Source organism: Dama dama, chromosome 23, assembly GCF_033118175.1.
Source record: "Dama dama isolate Ldn47 chromosome 23, ASM3311817v1, whole genome shotgun sequence".
NCBI lineage: Eukaryota > Metazoa > Chordata > Mammalia > Artiodactyla > Cervidae > Dama > Dama dama.
In genome coordinates, this window is record NC_083703.1 from 3,757,038 (window position 1) to 3,777,467 (window position 20,430).

The 20,430-nt window shown below is 39.2% G+C and overlaps 1 protein-coding gene across 2 annotated transcripts in view; it reads left to right on the forward strand.

The window, feature by feature from the left end:
- Window positions 1-19,180, forward strand: part of PLCB1 (phospholipase C beta 1) — an 827,705-nt gene extending 808,525 nt beyond the window's left edge. The window contains exon 32 of one of the 2 annotated variants that reach the window (XM_061125923.1): window positions 15,919-19,180. In XM_061125923.1, the coding sequence (XP_060981906.1) occupies window positions 15,919-16,146 (228 nt within the window). In that variant the 3' untranslated portion in view covers window positions 16,147-19,180. The remainder of the gene's footprint in view (window positions 1-15,918) is intronic. The other variant, XM_061125924.1, reaches the window with a different exon arrangement.
- The last annotated feature ends 1,250 nt before the right edge of the window (window positions 19,181-20,430 follow it).

Below are 20,430 nucleotides of genomic sequence, written 5' to 3' on the forward strand. Positions count from 1 at the left end.
CCTCTGTATCCCCATGACTTCGGGGTTTCCTTTTCTCATATTAGAAATCAGTTACAAATTTAAATAAATGAATATACTCTGTTTCACTTAGCATTTCCCTGTGTTTGGAGCAGAAGAAGGAATTGCTCAGCCAGTTTTACTCAAGGTCCCATTGTAATTTGTTCTACAAAAATTTAGAGGAAAACAAATAAACACAACTGAGAATGATTGGGATATATAATGTAGTCCCATTTTCCCATATCCCATTTTCTAACTATCCTCTGCTAACCTGACTGACCTCACTCTGTAATTTTTATGTGATCCTGTTATTTCTATTCTTGGTCAAAGTACAAATTCATGAGATTATTCCAAAAATAAGACAAAATTTTGCAAGGTTGTTCAGACTGATTTTGAAACCATCCACTCTGAGTATGTACTTTTTTGATGCTTTTGCTTTTTATAGCCTCTTAGCTAATTAATTGATGATGTTAAGGTTAAAATACCATCGTCTCTGTAATAATTTTTCACCAGGTTTTCCTGTTCACTCACCCACATTCAGCATTTTGTGTTTTTCTATTTTGTATTTTTAAATATATATTAAATTTTGTTTTTCCTTCATAATGTTATTTTTGTGCTAAAAATAAATAATCACATTATCATAAAATGAGAAGTAAAAAATTAAAATATTCATAATCCCACCACAGTTTATATTTCAGGATTTCCTTTCAAAATCATTCTATATTCTTAGAATATATTCTCATAACCACAGGACATATACTCCTGTATGTCGGCTTTCTTTGCTTATCACAGCAACATAATTACATATCTCTGTTTTCAGGAAAATTTATTGGTTTACATTTATTGGATGAATTGCATTTCTTTAAGTGGAAGCCTTCTGTTGTATTTTATACAGAGTCTAAGTTTCATTGGTTTTTATTTGCTTGTTTACTTGTTTTATCATTTTCCTAATTTTTAACATTAAATTTCAAAATACTTTGAGCAACATAATTATAGTACCATATTACCATATCTATTTCCTAAAGGCCAGAGATATTTTTAAAAGCTAAGAAGGCTATGAGCATTTAAATGTTTAAAATAGAGCAGATACTCTCAGAGAAAGAAAAAAGTGAAGTAATCTAAAATGCCCAACGAGAAAACAAACTAAAACCTTATGTATGTATCAAAGCAACATAACTCCTGCAAAGAAAATAATTATTTCAAGTGAATTTAGGAGTAATGTAATTGTACATCCTTAGTGGGATGTATTCTGTGGGGAAAAAAAAAACTTCAAAAAAGCCACAAGTTTCACTTGGTCATTTTACTGAGAGATCATAATTTTCAAACTATTTCAGTGTATTGCATGCAAATCAAATAAGTAAATAGGTTAATGTTATAATAATGCCAAATATACAAATGAAGTACAAAATTTAAAAACCACAAATAAAAAATCAAAGTTAAGAAAAAACTCTATTATGTAACATTTAAATTTGAAATACGTACTAATGATATTTTCAAAATGCACATTCTGTCCACTGAGATGGCCTAAACACAGTGACAATCCAGTCGCAGTGAACATTTTAGCACCCAGAGCTCGGCTTACCTTCTGCACAGGCTCCTTGGAAAAGTGCCTGATATCAGGTCTGAGGCAAGGAAAATACACACGATGTCCGAGGTACCTTGTTAAACCTCAAAAGTCAAGCAAGTGCTCAAAAACTAAGAGGGGAGGGTGCATGGCAAAAGCACACAGGAGGCAGCCTGAAAGGAGCCCCCTGACCACATGTGGCAAAATTTGAGCTTCGAAAAGAATGATGGCTGCAACTGATTTGGACAACAGGAATTAAAAATTCCTGCTGTTATCATCTGCTGTTATTTTCAAAGGAAGAAAAGAAAAAGAAAGCTCCGTTGCCGTCTTTTGAAACAATTGTTGTCCCAACTCCTTAACCATAATATTTGTAATTAAAAATCATTAAAAGATTGTCCTGCCTTTTGAGGAGGAATTCTAGTTCATCTCCACATCTTCCTTACAGAAAAATGCTAGCTAAATAAGGAAGAGTTTACCTCCAAAGAGATAAGCAAGACTCATCACGTTCATTAAAGGGTGCTAAGGAAATTTTACATGGGTAGAGTTTTACCCCTCAGAATAACTGTTAATTTCAAAAGAAAAAGCATTAGACAAAACTGGGGTCTGTTAGTTACCGCTTTTAGCCAAGTCTTAGAATCAGATAATGCAACCACCTGGCACTCGGTGCCCTGAGGCAATTTGAGATATGTTGGGCTGGCCAAAAAGTTCACCCAGCTGTGTATAAAACAGGTAGCTAGTGGAGCTTGCTCTATAGCCAGGGAGCCTGGCCTGGCACTCTGTGATGACCTGGCGGGTGGGGTGGGGAGGGGGTTAGCGGGAAGGCTCAAGACGGAGGCTCGATGTAGTTACAACCGATTTGCTTTGTTTTACCCCAGAGGCCAACACATTTGTGAAGCAATTACCCTCCAATTAAAAAAAATTTTTAAATAAGTTCTTTTAGGCTTTTCTGCCTGAGTGAACCTTTGGCCAACCCCAAAAAGAGTTCCTACTGACTATTCTTGTCCAAACAAATGTTTAATCTCCGTCTAACCAAGCCTTAGATTCTTAACTTCCAGTTTACAGAGAATTTAGGGTATCTAGGATCAACTTTGGAGAAGGCAACGGCACCCCACTCCAGTACTCTTGCCTGGAAAATCCCATGGATGGAGGAGTCTGGTAGGTTGTGGTCCGTGGGGTCGCTAAGAGTCGGACACGACTGAGTGACTTCACTTTCACTTTCGCTTTCATGCATTGGAGAAGGAAATGGCAACCCACTCCAGTGTTCTTGCCTGGAGAATCCCAGGGACGGGGGAGCCTGGTGGACTGCCGTCTATGGGGTCACACGAAAAAGCGACCTAGCAGCACCAGCAGCAGGATCAACTTAAAGGACACCATAAGGGAATAATCAGACACATTCAGAATGTGGGAATTCCACCAGGAAGTTGAATAGGGCTCTTCAAAGAAATCTAAAGTCATAAAAAATGTAGAACAATAAATAATTCAAGTGTTAAGAATGAAAAAGGCATAACAATCAAATGCAAAAATGAACTTTGAATTTTAGTTTAAAAAAAAAAGACTAGAAAAAACTGGGAAGAGTAATAATGGGGAAAATTGAACTTGAATGGGTGTTAGCCAATATTAAGGAATTTTTAATTTCTTTAAATGATTAAGATATTGCCACTAGGCAGGAAAAGTGTCCTTATTTTTAAGGGTGAAGTGCCTTGATGTCTGAAATTTATTTTCAAATGATTCACTCCAAAATATAATGATAAACATGACAATACACAGGTGGCAAAAGATTAAAGTGAATTGAGGGTTTTTCCTGGGTGTTCATTGCTGTTATTTTAGCTGTTATTTTGTCTCTCAGTTTTTGACTCTGCAGCGCTGCAGTATGTTAGTGTTTCTATCCTTACCTGTTAGTGTTTTTATTTCTCTGGGCCAGATTCCCAAACGTGGAGTGCTGAGTTGAGAGCTATGTACCTTTTCCTTTTTATAAATATAATCAGATTTTCATCTAATGTTTGAAAGTGTCAGTTACCCACTAGATGTTATTGCTTCTCTCAAAAACAAACAAAAAAATTTACCAATATAATGCCCTTAAAAAGGCTTTGGGCTATTGCATGTCCCTGATTGCTAGTGAGAGTGAATGTCTTCTCATATATGCACTGAATATTTGCTTTCCTTCTCCTGTGAACTGCTTGGGTTTTGCCCATTTTTTCACCAGAAAAGGCTATTTTCACTTAGATAAATATACCTATAATACTTGTAGCTTATGATTTTTCTCTCTTGCTTAAAATATCTCTATGTGTGCATGAGTGCTAAGTCGCTTCAGTCATGTCTGACTCTTTGCAGCACTATGGACTGTAGTCCCCCAGGCTCTTCTGTCCCTGGGATTCTCCAGGCAAGAATACTGGAGTGGGTTTTCATGCCCTCCTCCAGGGGATTTTCCTGACCCACGGATTGAACCCATGTCTTCTGTGGCTCCTGATTTGCAGGCAGATTCTTTACTACTGAGCCACCTTTGAAGCCCCATTGGTTGTACGATTATTTCCCTAAGTCTTCTCTGCAAATTCTTATTGCTTTATGTTTTATGTTAAGGTCTTTGATATACTTCATTGGGTAAAATGACTTGAGTTGGACTTGAGGTCAAATTGTGACTATCTTCTTAATATCTGTAAGTAGTTTGTAGCATTTTTTTAAGCTTCAGTAGTTCTTCTATCTTCATTATACCACTGTAACTTATTCTCTGATTTTGATTTGTTTCCTTAAAAAATTCGTTTTGATTATATCACTTTAATAACTCAGTCATCTGGCTTATTTTTTATTTATAACACATTTATGCTATACTGAGTGTTCGAATTCATTTGTAAACGAATCTTTAAAAGTAACCTTGCTTTCTCCTTGGTCTTCACTTATGTATTTATGTATCTAAAAACCTTGCTTAACTAGATCAGATCTCTATTTCTTAAGGCAGCTGAAAAAATTACCAGAGACAGAAGAGCACTGAGTTAAAAAATGGTGGACAGTATAATCAGGGAGCACCGAACACATTTGAACTTGACTGTGTTGCCTTTTCCTGCTTAACTTTCCAGAGTTCACAGAAGCAATGAGTGGGCAACATCTTTTGAAAATCAAGTTAACTAAGAAATTTAGAAATTCAGTCTGGCTAGTCAAATTGGAGAATTCAGTCTATAAAACAAACTCTGGCTATGCCTTTATGTATTAACATCTGAGTATAATGTAACAATTTGCCTTAAAATTGGAGATTAAATTTGACAGTGTTCTTCCCTATTTTTTCCCATTTTCTAAAAATAGATCTGACAAACCTAAGGTCAAGGGAGCTCATGTTTACTAATATAGACAAGCTCCAAGGTATATCCTGCAAAATCAACCTTCTCATGACGATGTATCTGTTCTGTGGTGTTTTCCCCCAACAGTGTGTTTAGAGGTCCTAGCAATACAAAGATGGTGCCAACTGAATAAAATTGTGTGTGATTCGTGGATTCCCCCCACTATATGTTATTGTCGTAATATTGTTGATCTAACAAATAACCATGAAACTTTAAGTGGCATAAAGCAAGCACTTCCTAAGCTCATGAGACTGTGAACTGGCACGGCAGTTCTAATCTGGGCCAGCTGATCCCAGTAGCCTGGCTCTAGTCTGTGTTTGGCTGGGGGGTCAGTTAAGGGCTGGCTGGTTTATAATAGCTCCACTTTTATGTCTGGTGTTTGAAGTGATGGAAAAGAGTGTAACTGGGCCATGTGTCTCCATCTCCAGCAGGGCAGCTTGCACGTCTTCACACAACACCTGAATAAGCTTCCAATAGTGAGAGTGGAGATACACAAAACTTTTTGAGGTCTAGGCTCAGAACTGCATACTGTGTCTCTGGCTGATTCTACTGGACAAAGCAAATCACAAAGCCTCCCCAGACTCAGGAAAATGAAATATATGCCCCATTTTTGGTGGGAAGAGCTGCAAAGGTTATGACTACAAGGAGGGGTGAAGAATTGCTGCCCCTTTGAACAGTCCACCTACGCAGAACACAAAGCTTGAGTTGCACAGAATTGAAGCTTGGTGTATTTGAGTACATGAAGCATAAGTTGGCAATTAGATGGGAGATCATCCCCCTGGACACGAGCAGGGGGTGATCAAGAGCAAATGGTGGTGGTCAGTGGAGCTCACGATTGTAGGGAGAAAAAACGAAGAGGGATCCAAACTGAAATTCCATAGTGGGAACCAAACTCTAAGGTCCTCTAATCTCAGTCACATTCAAGTCTGCGAGGAGAGAAGTTAGAAACTCTCCCCGATAGGACTCATGAGTGTGAACTGAATTGATGGCCAATAATAAAAACTCAGGAGATCATACATGAAAATTTGCATGTCTGACTTCCCTTGAAAATAAGAATCTGGCAAGCTTCTGTCTGAGCTGAGGTCCTGGCACCCCTGTTAGACCTTTTAGACTGGTGTGTCCTCCCCAACGACCACTTCCTTGTACATAGCCCACTTCTCTTATTTTCCCAACTTGCCTTTTCTCCCTGAACACCTGAGTTTGCAACCCTTGGACTAGAATAGCTCTAGATTCCTAATTGATGGGGCTTTTAGGAAACAGAACCAGATCTTGCACTGCATAGTTTTCATGTTTTCTTACAATGAATAAGTGTTCCATTTACAAGAAAAGTAAACAAAAAATGAAAAGCTCTAAGTTGAAATTCAATAATAAATGTACTTTTGTAATTCACTAATAAATAAAAAGACTTTTTAAAGAGTGAAATATATGGCATTTAATGTACATTTTAGTTTATAAATGAATCATTTCAATTTATTACAATAGTTTAGAGCATAATAAAATCTACTACTAACCCATGATAAAAGGAGGAATCTACCAAAATTATAGTTTAGCCACAACTGGATCAATTTTTAAATTTAAAAAATTATTAAAATTAGATTATTATTGTTATTATCATGATATTGTGATTTATAATAAGGAATATGCATTGGGGCTTCATCCCAGTTCCTGGTACAGAAGTCCCCAAATCCTTGGAATTCCTAAGTATTAAGAGCAATAAAGGTGTCTTCTGTTATGTTAGTAAGGTGATTTAGGGGAAGCAGCTAAGGATGGGACTGGTTATCAGGGGAACCATTAGTGATTGGAGGGTTGATACTTTCAGGTGCTTCCTCCCGACCTGTGGAGAGAGAAGAGGGTTTGGAGATGGAGTTCAATCACCAAAGGCAAGGAGTTACATCAGTCATGACTACATAGAAAACCTCCACAGAGCCCTCAGAGGACTGGGTTCAGAGCTCTTGAGGCTGGTGAGCAGGTGGAGACTGGGCAGAGGGGCCTGCCTGGAAAGGTCATGGACGTTCTGTGCCTTTTCCCCATACCTTGTTCTGTTCATCTGGCTGTTCTTGAGTTATATCATTTTATAATAAACCAATGATCTAGTGAGTAAACTGTTTCTCCAAGTTCTCAAAGAAACGGACCCCAGTGAGGGGCTTCTGGGAGCCTCCAAGCTAGAGCAGGTCAGGCAGAAGCACAGGTGGCAAGCTGGACTTAAGATCGGCATTGAAGTCGGGAGGGGGTGGGGTGGGGGCAAGGCGCAGTCTTGTGGACTGAACCCCTGAACTGTGTGATCTGACCTTATCTCCAGGCAAACCGTGTCAGAATTGAGTTTAATTGTAGGACACCCAGCTGGTCACAGAGAATTGCTTGGTGGTGTGGGAAAAAATATCTGCGCATCTGAATTGGGTGCAAAATCATAATTATTAAAATTATATTATTAAAATATTATTAGAAATTGTTAGTTTAAATATTTATTTGGCATTTTTTCACATTTCATTTTTTTTCCATAAGTTAAAAGAAGTAACAGCCTACCAGGCACCATGGGGTCTTGTCTACCAATCATCTAAGAGAAACTGGTTGCTAGGTCAGGTACAATATATTTATAGCTAAAGGCTGCCCAAACTAACCTAAATGAAATCTGCTGTTTCTTAAATACAGGGCTCCATGCTTTTCTCCCTTTCCCTACATTCCTTGGAAGTGAAACTTTAATTGTCCATGTTGCTGAACTAAAACAGTGGCAAATCCATGATGAAGTCAGGATGGAGGTAAATGGGAAACATCAGACACCACACTGAGATTTCACTTATTCCTGAGTGTGACAGTAAAAACCCCAGCCTGGGGAGGAACTGGCCATGTTCTTCTTGCGTCTGATCCTCCCAGGGTTTGTCCCCTGGCCCTGAGGGTGGAGCTGTGTGTGAAGGTGACTTGATCCATCATGGCAATGTGAATCTCAAGGCCCTGTGGGTATCACTGTCATAGCACATTTCCTTCCTGGCTTATTAGAATTCATATGCCAGCAAGACATATTCATAAATGCCCAACATTTGATATTTGAGGAGAATAGGGAACTCTCAATACTCAGGTCAAGCAATTTTATTAGGCACTTTTTAATATGAAAAGAAGAAAAAAAGGTCATTTGAACATATCCACAATCCATTATTCAAGACTCTTGGGGCCTCTTGTTTTTCAAAATTCATAAATTTGCTGATTTTAGAAAAAGAATATGTTGCATATAACATAAGCATTATATACCCCAAGGGGGCCTGGGTCACCCTCATAATCAAGCAAATTAATATATCTACAGTACCATGTATGGATATTCACATGAAGTGGGATTAAACAATGAATACAAATAGCCTTATGATTATAAATACCCTTACGATTATAAAGTGGAAGTGACGAATAGAATCAAGGGATTAGATCTGATAGACAGAGTACCTGAAGAACTATGAATGGTGTTTTGTGACATTGAACAGGAGGCGGTGATCAAAACCATCCCCAAGAAAAGAAATGCAAAAAGGCAAAATGGTTGTCTGGGGAGTCCTTACAAATAGCTGTGAAAAGAAGAGAAGCAAAAGGCTAAGGAGAAAATAAAAGATATATCCATCTGAATGCAGAATTCCAAAGAATAGGAAGGAGAGATCAGAAAGCCTTCCTCAGTGATCAGTACAAAGAAACAGAGGAAAACAACAGAATGGGAAAGACTAGATATCTCTTCAAGAAAATTAAAGATACCACGGGAACATTTCATGCAAAGATGAGCACAATAAAGGACAGAAACGGATGGACATAACAGAAGCGGAAGATATTAAGAAGAGGTTTCAGAAAAACTATACCAAAAAAGATCTTAATGACCCAGATAACCAGGATGGTGTGATCACTTACGTAGAGCCAGACCTCCTGGAGTTCGAAGTCAGTGGGCCTTAGGAAGCATCACTACAAACAAAACTACTGGAGGTGATGGAATTCTGGTTGAGCTATTTCAAATCCTAAAAGATGATGCTGTGAAAGTGCTGCACTCAGTTCATTTCAGTTGAGTTGCTCAGTAGTGTCTGACTTTTTCTGACCTCTTAGACTGCAGCACGCCAGGCTTCCCTGTCCATCACCAATGCCCGGAGCTTGCTCAAACTCATGTCCATCAAGTTGGCATTGCCATCCAACCACCTTATCTTCTGTCGTCCCCTTCTCCTCCCTCCTTCAGTCTTTCTCAGCATCAGAATCTTTTCCAATGCATCAGTTCTTTGCATCAGGTGGCCAAACTATTGTAGCTTCAGCTTCTGCATCAGTCTTCTCAATCTTCTCAATGAATATTCAGGACTGATTCCCTTTAGGATTGACTGGTTTGATCTCCTTGCAGTCCAAGGGACTCTCAAAAGTCTTCTCCAACACTATAGTTAAAATCATCAATTCTTTGGCAGTCAGCTTTCTTTACAGTCCAACTCTCACATCCATACATAATTACTGGAAAAACCATAGCTTTGACTAGATAGGCCTTTGTTGGCAAAGTAATGTCTCTGCTTTTTAATACACTGTCTAGGTTGGTCAGAGCTTTTCTTGCAAGCAGCAAGCATCTTTTAATTTCATGGCTGCAGTTACCATCTATAGTGCTTTTGGAGCCCAAGAAAATAAAGTCTGTCACTGTTTCCATTGTTTCTGCAACTATTTGCCATGAAGTGATGGGACCAGATGCCATGATCTTTGTTTTTTGAATGTTGAGTTTTAAGTCAGCTTTTTCACTCTCCTCTTTCACTTTCATCAAGAGGCTCTTTAGTTCTTTGCTTTCTGCCATAAGGGTGGAGTCATCTGCATATCTGAGGCTATTGATATTTCTCCTGGCAATCTTGATTCCCTTGTGCTACATCCAGCCCAGTATTTCCCATGATGTACTCTGCATATAAGTTAAATAAGCAGGGTGACAATATGCAGCCTTGACATACTCCTTTCCCAATTTGGAACCAGTCTGTTGTTCCATGTCCCATTCTAACTGTTGCTTCTTGACCTACAAACACATTTCTCAAGAGGCAGATCAGGTGGTCTGGTATTCCCATCTCTTTTAGAATTTTCCATAGTTTGTTGTGATCCACACAAAGGCATTGGCATCGTCAATAAAGCAGAAATAGATGTTTTTCTGGAATTCTCTTGCTTTTTCTATGATAAAACGGATGTTGGCAATTTGATCTCTGGTTCCTCTACCTTTTCTAAATCCAGCTTGAACATCTTGAAGTTCTTGGTTCATGTACTGTTGAAGTCTGGCTTGGAGAATTTTGAGCATTATCTTGCTAGCGTGTGAGATGAGTGCAATTATGCAGTAGTTTGAATTCTTTGGCATTGGCTTTCTATGGGATTGGAATGAAATTGACCTTTTCCAGTCCTGTGGCCACTGCTGAGTTTTCTAAATACCCTGGCATATTGAATGCAGCACTTTTACAGCATCATCTTTTAAGACTTGAAATAGCTCAAGTGGAATTCCATCGCCTCCCCTAGCTTTATTCATAGTGATGCTTCCTAAGGCCCACGTGACCTCAGATCCAGGAATTCTGACTCTAGATGAGGGATCACACCATCGTGATTATCTGGGTCATGAAGATCTTTTTTGTACAGTACTTCTGTGTATGCTTGCCACTCTTCTTAATATCTTTTGTTTCTGTTAGGTCCATACTGGTTCTGTCCTTTATTGAACACTTCTTTGCATGAAGTGTTCCCTTGGTATCTCTAATTTTCTTGAAGAGATCTCTATTCTTTCCCATTCTATTGTTTTCTTTATTTCTTCACATTGATCACTCAGGATGGCTTTCTGATCTCTCCTTGCTATTCTTTGGAACTCTGAATTCAGATGGATATATCTTTCCTTTTGTCCTTTGTCTTTAGCTCCTCTTCTCTTCTCAGCTATTTGTAAGGTCTCCTCATGCCACCATTTTGTCTTTTTGCATTTCTTTTCTTGGGGATGGTCTTGATCCCTGCCTCCTGTACAACGTCAGAAACCTCCATCCATAGTTCTTCAGGCACCTGTCTATCAAATCTAATCCCTTGTCTGTTTGTCACTTCCACTGTATAACCATAAGGGATTTGATTTAGACCATACCTGAATGCACTCAATATTGCAGCAAATTTGAAAAACTCATTAGTGGCCACAGGACTTGAGAGGTCAGTTTTCATTTCAGTCCCCAAAAAAGGCAATGTCAAAGAATGTTCAAACTACTACACAATTGCAGTCATCTCACAAACTAGGGGTCACAAAGAGTCGGACACAACTGAGCAACTAACACACACTTCACACGTTGGCAAAGTAATGCTCAAAATTCTCCAAGCCAGACTTCAACAGTACATGAACAATGAACTTCCAGATGTTCAAGCTGGATTTAGAAAAGGCAGAGGAACCAGAGATCAAACTGCCAACATCCGTTGGATCATCAAAAAAGCAAGAGAATTCCAGAAATACATCTACTTTTGCTTTATTGACTATGCCAAAGCCTCTGACTGTGTGGATCACAACTAAGTATGGAAAATTCTAAAAGAGATGTGAATACCAGACCACCTTACCTGCCTCCTGAGAAATCTGTATGCAGACCAAGAAGCAACAATTAGAACTGGACATGGAATAACAGACTGGTTCCAAATTGGAAAAGAAGTATGACAAGGCTGCATATTGTCACCCTGCTTATTTAACTTATATGCAGAGTACATCATGCAAAATGCTGGGCTGGTTGAAGCACAAGCCAGAATCAAAATTGCTGGGAAAAATATCAGAAACCTCAGATATGCAGATGATTCCACTCTTATGGCAGAAAGCAAAGAGGAACTGAAGAGCCTCTTGATGAAAGGGAAAGAGGAGAGTGAAAAAGCTGGCTTAAAACTCAACATTCAAAAAATGAAGATCGTGGCACCTGTTCCCATCACTTCATGGCAAATAGATGGGAAAACAATGGAAACAGTGACAGACTTTATTTCCCTGGGCTCCAAAATCACTGAAGATAGTGACTGCAGCCATGAAATTAACTGTGGAGATTCCTTAAATAACTGGAAGTAGAACGGCCATATAACCCAACAATCCCACTGCTGGGCATACACACAAAGGAAACCAGAATTGAAAAAGACACGTGTACCCCAATGTTCATCGCAGCACTGTTTATAATAGCTAGGACATGGAAGCAACCTAGATGTCCATCAGCAGACGAATGGATAAGAAAGATGTAAAACATATACACAATGGAATATTACTCAGCCATTAAAAAGAATGCATTTGAATCAGTTCTAATGAGGTGGATGAAATGGAGCCTAACAGAGTGAAGTAAGCCAGAAAGAAAAACACCAATACAGTATACTAACACATATATATGGAATTTAGAAAGATGGTAACGATAACCCTGTATGCGAGACAGCAAAGGAGACACAGATGTATAGAACAGGCTTTTGGACTCTGTGGGAGAGGGTGAGGGTGGGATGATTTGGGAGAATGACACTGAAATATGTATATTATCATATGTGAAATAGATCGCCAGTCCAGGTTGGATGCATGAGACAGGGTGCTCAGGGCTGGTGCACTGGGATGACCCAGAGAGATGGGATGGGGAGGGAGGTGGGAGGGGGGTTCAGAATGGGAACACATTTACACCCGTGGCAGATTCATGTCAATGTATGGCAAAACCAATACAATATTGTAAAGTAATCAGCCTCCAAATAAATAAATAAATCAACATGTTGATATCAATATTAAAATAAATAAATAAAGAGAAAGAGCCATGACCAAACAAAAAAATAAATAAATAAAAGATGCTTGCTCCTTGCAAGAAAAGGTATGACCAACCTAGACAGCATATTGAAAAGCAAAGACATTACTTTGCCAACAAAGGACCTTCTAGTCAAGGCTGTGGATTTTCCAGTAATCATGATTGGATGTGCAGGTCTGCTGCAGTTTATGGGATCACAAAAAGTTGGACTTGACTGAGCAACTGAACTGAACTGAATGTATGGATGTGAGAGTGGGACCTTAAAGAAAACTGTGCACCAAAGAATTGATACTTTCGAACTATGGTGTTGGAGAAGACTATTTGAGAGTCCCTTGGATTGCAAGGAGATGAAACTAGTTAATAATAAAGGAAATCAGTCCTGAATATTCTTTAGAAGGACTGATGCTGAAGTTGAAGCTCCTATACTTTGGCCACCTGATGCGAAGAGCCAACTCATCAGAAAAGACCCTGATGCTGGGAAAGATGGAATGCAGGAGAAGAAGGGTATGACAGAGAATGAGATGGTTGGATGGCATCACTGACTTGATGACCATGAATTTGAGCAGCTCTGGGCATTGGTGATGGACAGGGAAGCCTGGCGTGCTGTAGTCCATGGAGTTGCAAAGAGTCAGACATGCCTGAGTGACTGAACTGAACTGATAAATAACCTTATATCAATTAATGTCACAAAGACCATTTTGTGATAAATTTTTAAGCTTCTTAATTTCAGAACCCTGGAGATTTTAGAATTGCAGATAAGGGATTACTGATAAGTATTAAATAACAAAGTTTGGCCATGCTTCCCTCGCATGAAAGTGAAAATGAAAGTGAAGTCACTCAGTCGTGTCTGACTCTTTGCAACCCCATGGACTGTAGCCTACCAGGCTCCTCCACCCATGGTGTTTTCCAGGCAAGAGAACTGGAATGGGTTACCATTTCCTTCTCCAGGAGATCTTCCCCACCCAGGGATCGAACCCGGGTCTCCCACATTGAAGACAGACGCTTTGCCGTCTGAGCCACCCTGGCATAGAAGCAAGAACAAAAAGCAAGTGAGCTAAAGGGGATGTTTTCAAGCTGCTGGCGCTGTCCAGAACGTGGGTGAGAAAAGGGAATCGGGACATGGTGGGGCAGGTGCCCTGAGGACTGTCTGTACCCTCGGCGTTCCAGGTTCAGACTGCCCTGAAGTTGCATATGGAAGACATACAGCCAAGTCAAAACCAAAGCAAAACTGGGAGCTCAGAGTAGAACCAGGACAGGAAGATCATCAGGGTGTCTGAATCAGGGATCAATCAGCCACATCCACAGTGGAATTACCCGTGAGTTGCTGAGAAATGCAAGATCTTGGGCATTTAGAAAAAGCATTTGGCCTCACACGCTGCTTCTAAGATTAAGCCCTCTGCTTACCATTCAATAAACAAAGAGAATTTTATTCAAGATTCTGGGTTTCAATTGAATTCTGCTCAGCAGAGCTTCCCAGCAGGCAGCACCCGCCTCCCCTCCTCCACTGCAGACAGACTCCAGGCTTTTACCTGTTTTATGGCTGAGGCCACCGTAGGTCTGCATTTGAAGAAAGGTTCTATAATTTTGAAATACTGAAAATTCTCCAGAACACTAAACAGATAAATCTGAATGCAGTTTAACATGCAACAGAAACAGTTTATGAGGCAAATAAAAATTAGAATTCAAAAAGGAATCAGAATAAAGGGATGATAAAAGAAGTTGCTATAGAAGTTCAAGTTGGTCGCCTAACTATGCCGGGTTTGTGAAACGCGCTGAGTTCCTGTTTAGAAGTATTGGCTCCCCAGCCCCTGGGTGGGGCTGCACGTCGTAAAGCCCACTCCTTGACCATCTGTCCACTCCAGCTGACTCTTGGCTCTCGCAGCCCAACTTCTGGCTGACTTTGCACCCCCAGCTATTAGTAGTTGCCAGTCTCTAAATTTAAGAACTTCACATCATCGCAGATTACTTTGGTAGACTTTTTCAACAGACCCACCTCTGCATGTATGTATTTATATTAAATAAATGGCCTTTAGCTTTATTTTGCCACACATAACTCAGACTTGACTTTTAGGTAAGGACAAATGACATGTCCGATTCACCTCGATTTTACATCTTCTCTATAGATAACCAGTTGTTGTTGTTGTTCAGCTGTTAAGTCATGGCCAACTCTTTGTGACCCCATGGACTGTAGTATGCCAGGCTTCCCTGGCCTTCACTATCTCCTGGAGTTTGCTCAGACTCATGTCCATTGAGTCAGTGATACCATCCAACCATCTCATCCTCTGTCACTGACTTCTCCTCCTGCCATCAGTCTTTGCCAGCATCAGGGTCTTTTCCAATGAGTTGGACCTTCACATCAAGTGGCCAAAGTATTGGAGCTTCAGCTTCAGCATCAGTGCTTCCAGTGAATATTGAGGACTGATGTCCTTTAGGATGGACTGGTTTGATCTTGCAGTCCAAGGGACTCTCAAGAGTCTTCTCCAGCACCACAGTTTGAAAGCATCAGTTCATCATCGCTCAGCTTTCTTTATGGTCCTCCTTTCACATCCATACATGACTACTGGAAAAACCATAGCTTTGACTATACAGACCTTTGTCAGCAAAGTGATGTATCTGCTTTTAAATATACTATCTAGGTTTGTCATAGCTCTTCTTGCAGGGAACAAGCATCTTTTAATTTCATGGCTGCAGTCACCATCTGCAGTGATTTTGGAGCCCAATAAAATAAAATCTGTTACTGTTCTCATTTTTTCCCATCTATTTGCCATGAAGTTATGGAACTGGTTGCCATCATCTTCATTTTCTGAATGTTGAGTTTTAAGCCAGCTTTTTCACCCTCTTCTTGCACCCTCATCAAGAAGCTCTTTAGTTCCTTTTCACTCTCTGCCATTAGAATGGTGTCATCTGCATATCTGAGGTTGTTGATATTTCTCCTTGGAAATCTTGATTCCAGCTTCTCTGGAATTCATCCAGTCCAGCATTTCACATGCTGTATTCTGCATAGAAGTTAGATAAGCAGCGTGACAATACAAAGCTGTGACATACTCCTTTCCTGATCTTGAACTAGGCCATTTTTCCATGTCCGGTTCTAACTGTTGCCTCTTGACCTGCATACAGGTTTCTCAGGAGACAGGTAAGGTGGTCTGGTATTCCCATCTCTTTAAGAATTTTCCATAGTAGGAAACCAGTGGATGACATTGAAATTAATTGATTCCTCCCAAGTCTTTGTCCATCTCTCAAGGAGCTCCTCCATGGGCATTCATAGAAACCTAAATGACATAAAATCACCCTCTCTCTTGCTGTCTCCCAGCTGCAGGTGGAACTGGAGCAGGAATACCAAGACAAGTTCAAAAGGCTGCCCCTGGAGATTTTGGAATTCGTGCAGGAAGCCATGAAAGGGAAGATTAGTGAAGACAGCAATCACAGCTCTGCCCCTCCCGTGATGACCTCAGACTCTGGAAAACTAAACCAGAAGCCTCCTTCCAGTGAAGAATTGGAAGGAGAAAACCCAGGAAAAGAGTTTGATACCCCTCTGTGATCATTCCTGCCAGGCCTTCAGAACATATGTTGTCCTTCCAGCTCCATCAAACTCTCTCTTCTTACAAAGATCACTGCCCAGGAGCATCTTCCTGAGAGGCATCCCTTAGATTAAAATCCACCTGGAGGGAGAGTTCCAGAAGGATCCATGCAGCTTCCCTGTGCCCAAGCTCCATGTGTCATGTGGAAACTACTGCAGATCTGCTAGTAAAGAGTGCATGTATGTGGGCTTCTGGTTTTCTTTTTAATAGTACACTCAAAGTAGGCAACTTCCAGGCTCCACGGAACACTTAATGAAGGATAGTGTCTTCTTTGAAAAAAAGCAAGCTCATGTTTTTATTTGAAGCTCTGGTGTAAAGTATGTCAAAGTAATAGAAATAGTTGAGAAATGCATAGCATTATTTAACACTATTGAACAGCCAACTTTGAGCTTTTTTTCCCCCTAACTGCCCTTCAACTACCATATCTTTGGGTTGACATGCATATTAAATTGTTTCATCCTTTTCTTTGCAAGCACTGGTGGCTTCCTGATTTATTTATCATAGAGGCATCAATGTACTTGTTGCTGACATGGCTTTATTGGATACCACAGTGACTTAATAAGCTGGCTTTCTGCCTTGATGGTCCAGTGAAGCCATCTCTAGACTTGACAACATGACTTGTACATTTGTCTGCATGAGCAAGGTGGCCGCACACTTCCAGGCAGTGTGCTATCTGAGTCAACTATTGCACTCAGAGTCTGGGTATTTGTTGGTCCTTGGCCTAATATCATTAAAAACCTGCAAAGATCTGTTCAGTTGAATAAAAATCGTTGAGCCAATGTCTGTTGAGCAGAGATTCAGTCAGAGTGAACAGGTTCCAGCAGTTATTTTGCTGTCTGACTTCTTTATGGTTCCTTTATTTTAATACAGAGATAAAGATTGAATATTTATCTAGAGACTACACAGACCCACATATAAATGATACACATTAATCTCCATGTGTATATGTATGCTCTCAGCCATATATGTGCATACACATACACAACACACACACACATTCATATGAGTGTGGATATGAGTTTCTTAATTGGCAATGACCCAAATCTCTTCCACAAGACTTAAAATCAAAGTGAACATAGAGAAGAAAATGGTCAAACATATAGATTTATGTGGATATTAAATTATATCAAAATTCTAAGAAACAATTGATGGAGCTTTTGATGCAAGTTGAGGTAGATTGAAGACTTCGAATATGATTTTGATGTGTATTTTGCAAGATCAAAAACTGGATTTTAAGTATTTTAAGCTTGTTTTAATGGTAAGAATATATAAAAATATATAGGACAGCAATATGGAAATGTACTAGTATTTTCCATAATTTTTAAGTCTGACAGATTTCAATTTATTTCTCACATTAAAAAATCTTTCATTATATATTTGCTATGTACATTTAATTCACTTAACTGTTTTTTAATTAAGTTCCTATGTTAAGTGGTGTAAGAGAAACAAATTATATTATAATAAAATGGATCAAGAACATTATAGAAAGGTCTTAAGTAAGAGAGAATAATTATATAGAGGAAAATATAATTAAGAGAGTAACACAAGGAACTTTGAAGTTAAAGCCCTGAAGCAAGATGCTCAGTTTTATTTTACTTTAAAACAATTGCCTGATTGTAGCTTAGCAAAATATTTTCAAACACAAGAGCTAGCTGTGTCCTGAAAATTGTGTTTTAAGAATTTCATATTTTTATGAAAAATTATTCTATTTAACTTTAAGCAATAACTAGGGATTACAATTAAGTTTTAATCAAAATGAAGGCTTAGTTCAAACATTAGGAAAGAGTATTTGATTAAAAAAACACATCTAGGGAGACACAAGGGGAGAAAAATCCCATCCCCTTTGGAGATGATTATATTTTGATCTAAAGGATTTGGGGTGTTAATTAGACACTTAATAAAGCTTCACTTCTACTGAATGAGAACACTTTTGTAAATCATTCAACTTTTGCACTTTGAAAGAAAGGCATTAATCATAAGGAAGCAAGAATGGTCAAAATAGAATGCTGCATTTTTATAAACAAAATTACAGACTGTATAAAATTGTAGAAGAATGAACTAACAATAGCATTAATAACCAAAACACACAATGGTGATTATTACAGAATGTTGTATCAAATTTTAGTCCAGAGATAGGCTGAAGTTGAATAACCTTGACTTACACAAAACTGTTTTAGTAGTTGGGTTTCATTATCTTAGTGACTGTAATCATTTTGCAATACGTTTGTATTTGGCCATTTCCTGTAATCCCATTTTTAAATCTGTACAGTACCACTTTTTGCAGTTGTGGGGGTAGTGTGTAACACTGTCGGTCTTGCATCATTGAAACTACTACAGTGATACTATCATTTAATAATATTAATATTACTTGAAATAGAGTAAGATAAAGAAAAAGGGTCTATATGGTGTGCAGTTTGTGCCTTTCTGTATTTGCCTTGTTCCTTGTTGAATGTGTGAAATTCTGTACTGTGGTTTTCCTATAATAGCGAGTAGAACTGTGCATTAAACTAGACTGTGCCACTCTGATCCTTTACACTACTGAGAATAGTGTGATTTTGGCAGTGTAAACCAATTTTCAAAGTTGTAATGACTTGCCATGTGGTTTTGGTTTTTAACAGTTCATTATAACATTTCAGTATCACCATACATTAATTAATACTCCTGTGATAGATAAGCAGTAATTAAATAATTCCAAAAGAAAGGGCCATTGCTTGCATTATTTTGAATTTAATGTTGCGCTTGTGCACTGTATAAATATTGTTTGTGATGGATTGGACATTGTGACTTTTGCCTTTTCAGAAGAAAAAAAAAGATAGGACAAAATATCTGAAGCTCTTAAAATGTACATATTTTGGTTCTATCTCAAATTATTTAAAATGCATAATTCACATTTTTGTAATAATTCTATGCAATTTTGTGGCATGATGTTTCTTCCACTTGTAATTTTATGTGCTTTCATCACAAATCCAAAGGAAAACAATAAAAATTTCTTAACACAACCCAGCTATTATTTCCTGGTGTTGGGGGCAAGCTTCTTTTGATGGGCAGGAAGGTGGGAGCAGCTCTGATGCCAGGTTTTAGGGCCATAATGCCCACCCTCATGGAGCGCTTTAGTGCCTGTGCAGGAAATCCAGAGGCTGAAATGCCTGTGCTCAAGGGCACGGTTGTCAGAACTCCGTCAGTCCACCCTCCATCCGGACTGGCATTGAATTTGCCAATTGCTCCTATATCCAGGACTCTGCCTATTCCCTTCCTTCCTCAACCAAAGGTAAGGAAGGTGAAACTGTCAAAGGATTTTTTGACAAATAATGGATGTGACAAGCACTGACAGGGTATTCGATGTAAGTTTTCTTATACAAAAGATAAAAAAGAGTCTGCCACATTGATTTTTGAAAATGAAATATACGTATGAGTTCTGAGAATGTCTCATAGACCTCCAAATGCTTCCCAGGTGGCTCAGTGGTAAAGAATCCGCCTGCCAGTGCAGGAGATGCAAGAGATGTGAATTCAATCCCTGGTTGGAAAGATCCCCTAGAGGAGGAAATGTCAACTTGCTCCAGTATTTTGCCTGGAAAATTCCATGGACAGAGGACTCTGACGAGAAACAGGGGCCACAAAAAGTCAGACTGAGCACGTGCGTGCATGCGCACACACACACACACACACACACACACATTTCACTTTGGGAGCAATGTCGCTCACATTGAAGGACATGAAAATATATGCATGGCCATCTGTGGAAAATCCAACCTGCCACATACCGTATGCACCAAACCAAGTTTCTTTACACTCAAGCCTGCTCTATATCCTTTCTTTTCTACATCAAAGAATAGAACCATTATCAATTCAGTTGCCCAAGACCAAAGGTGGACATCATCCCTGACAGTCCCCTCTCCCTCATCCCCTTTCCAATAATTCACCAATCTGGGTCAATTCTGACCCTGCAGAATAGCCTGCAGATTCATTCTCTTTCTATCCCCTCTGCTAATGCTAGTTTCAGCCTCCATCTCCTCCCACCTGCCAAGGTTCTAAATGGTTTGCAGCTTCTAATTCTAAATCATGTAACCATTTCTACATATTGGAGCCAGACTGATCAAACAAAAACAAAACTGGAGATTAACAGCCTTTAATGAACCCCAGCTGTCTTCAGGATAAAGTCTAAATTCCACAATAAACGTTTAAGATCTTACATGATTTGGTTTGTACATAACTCTCCACTCCTGCCTTACGGACAATCACCTTCT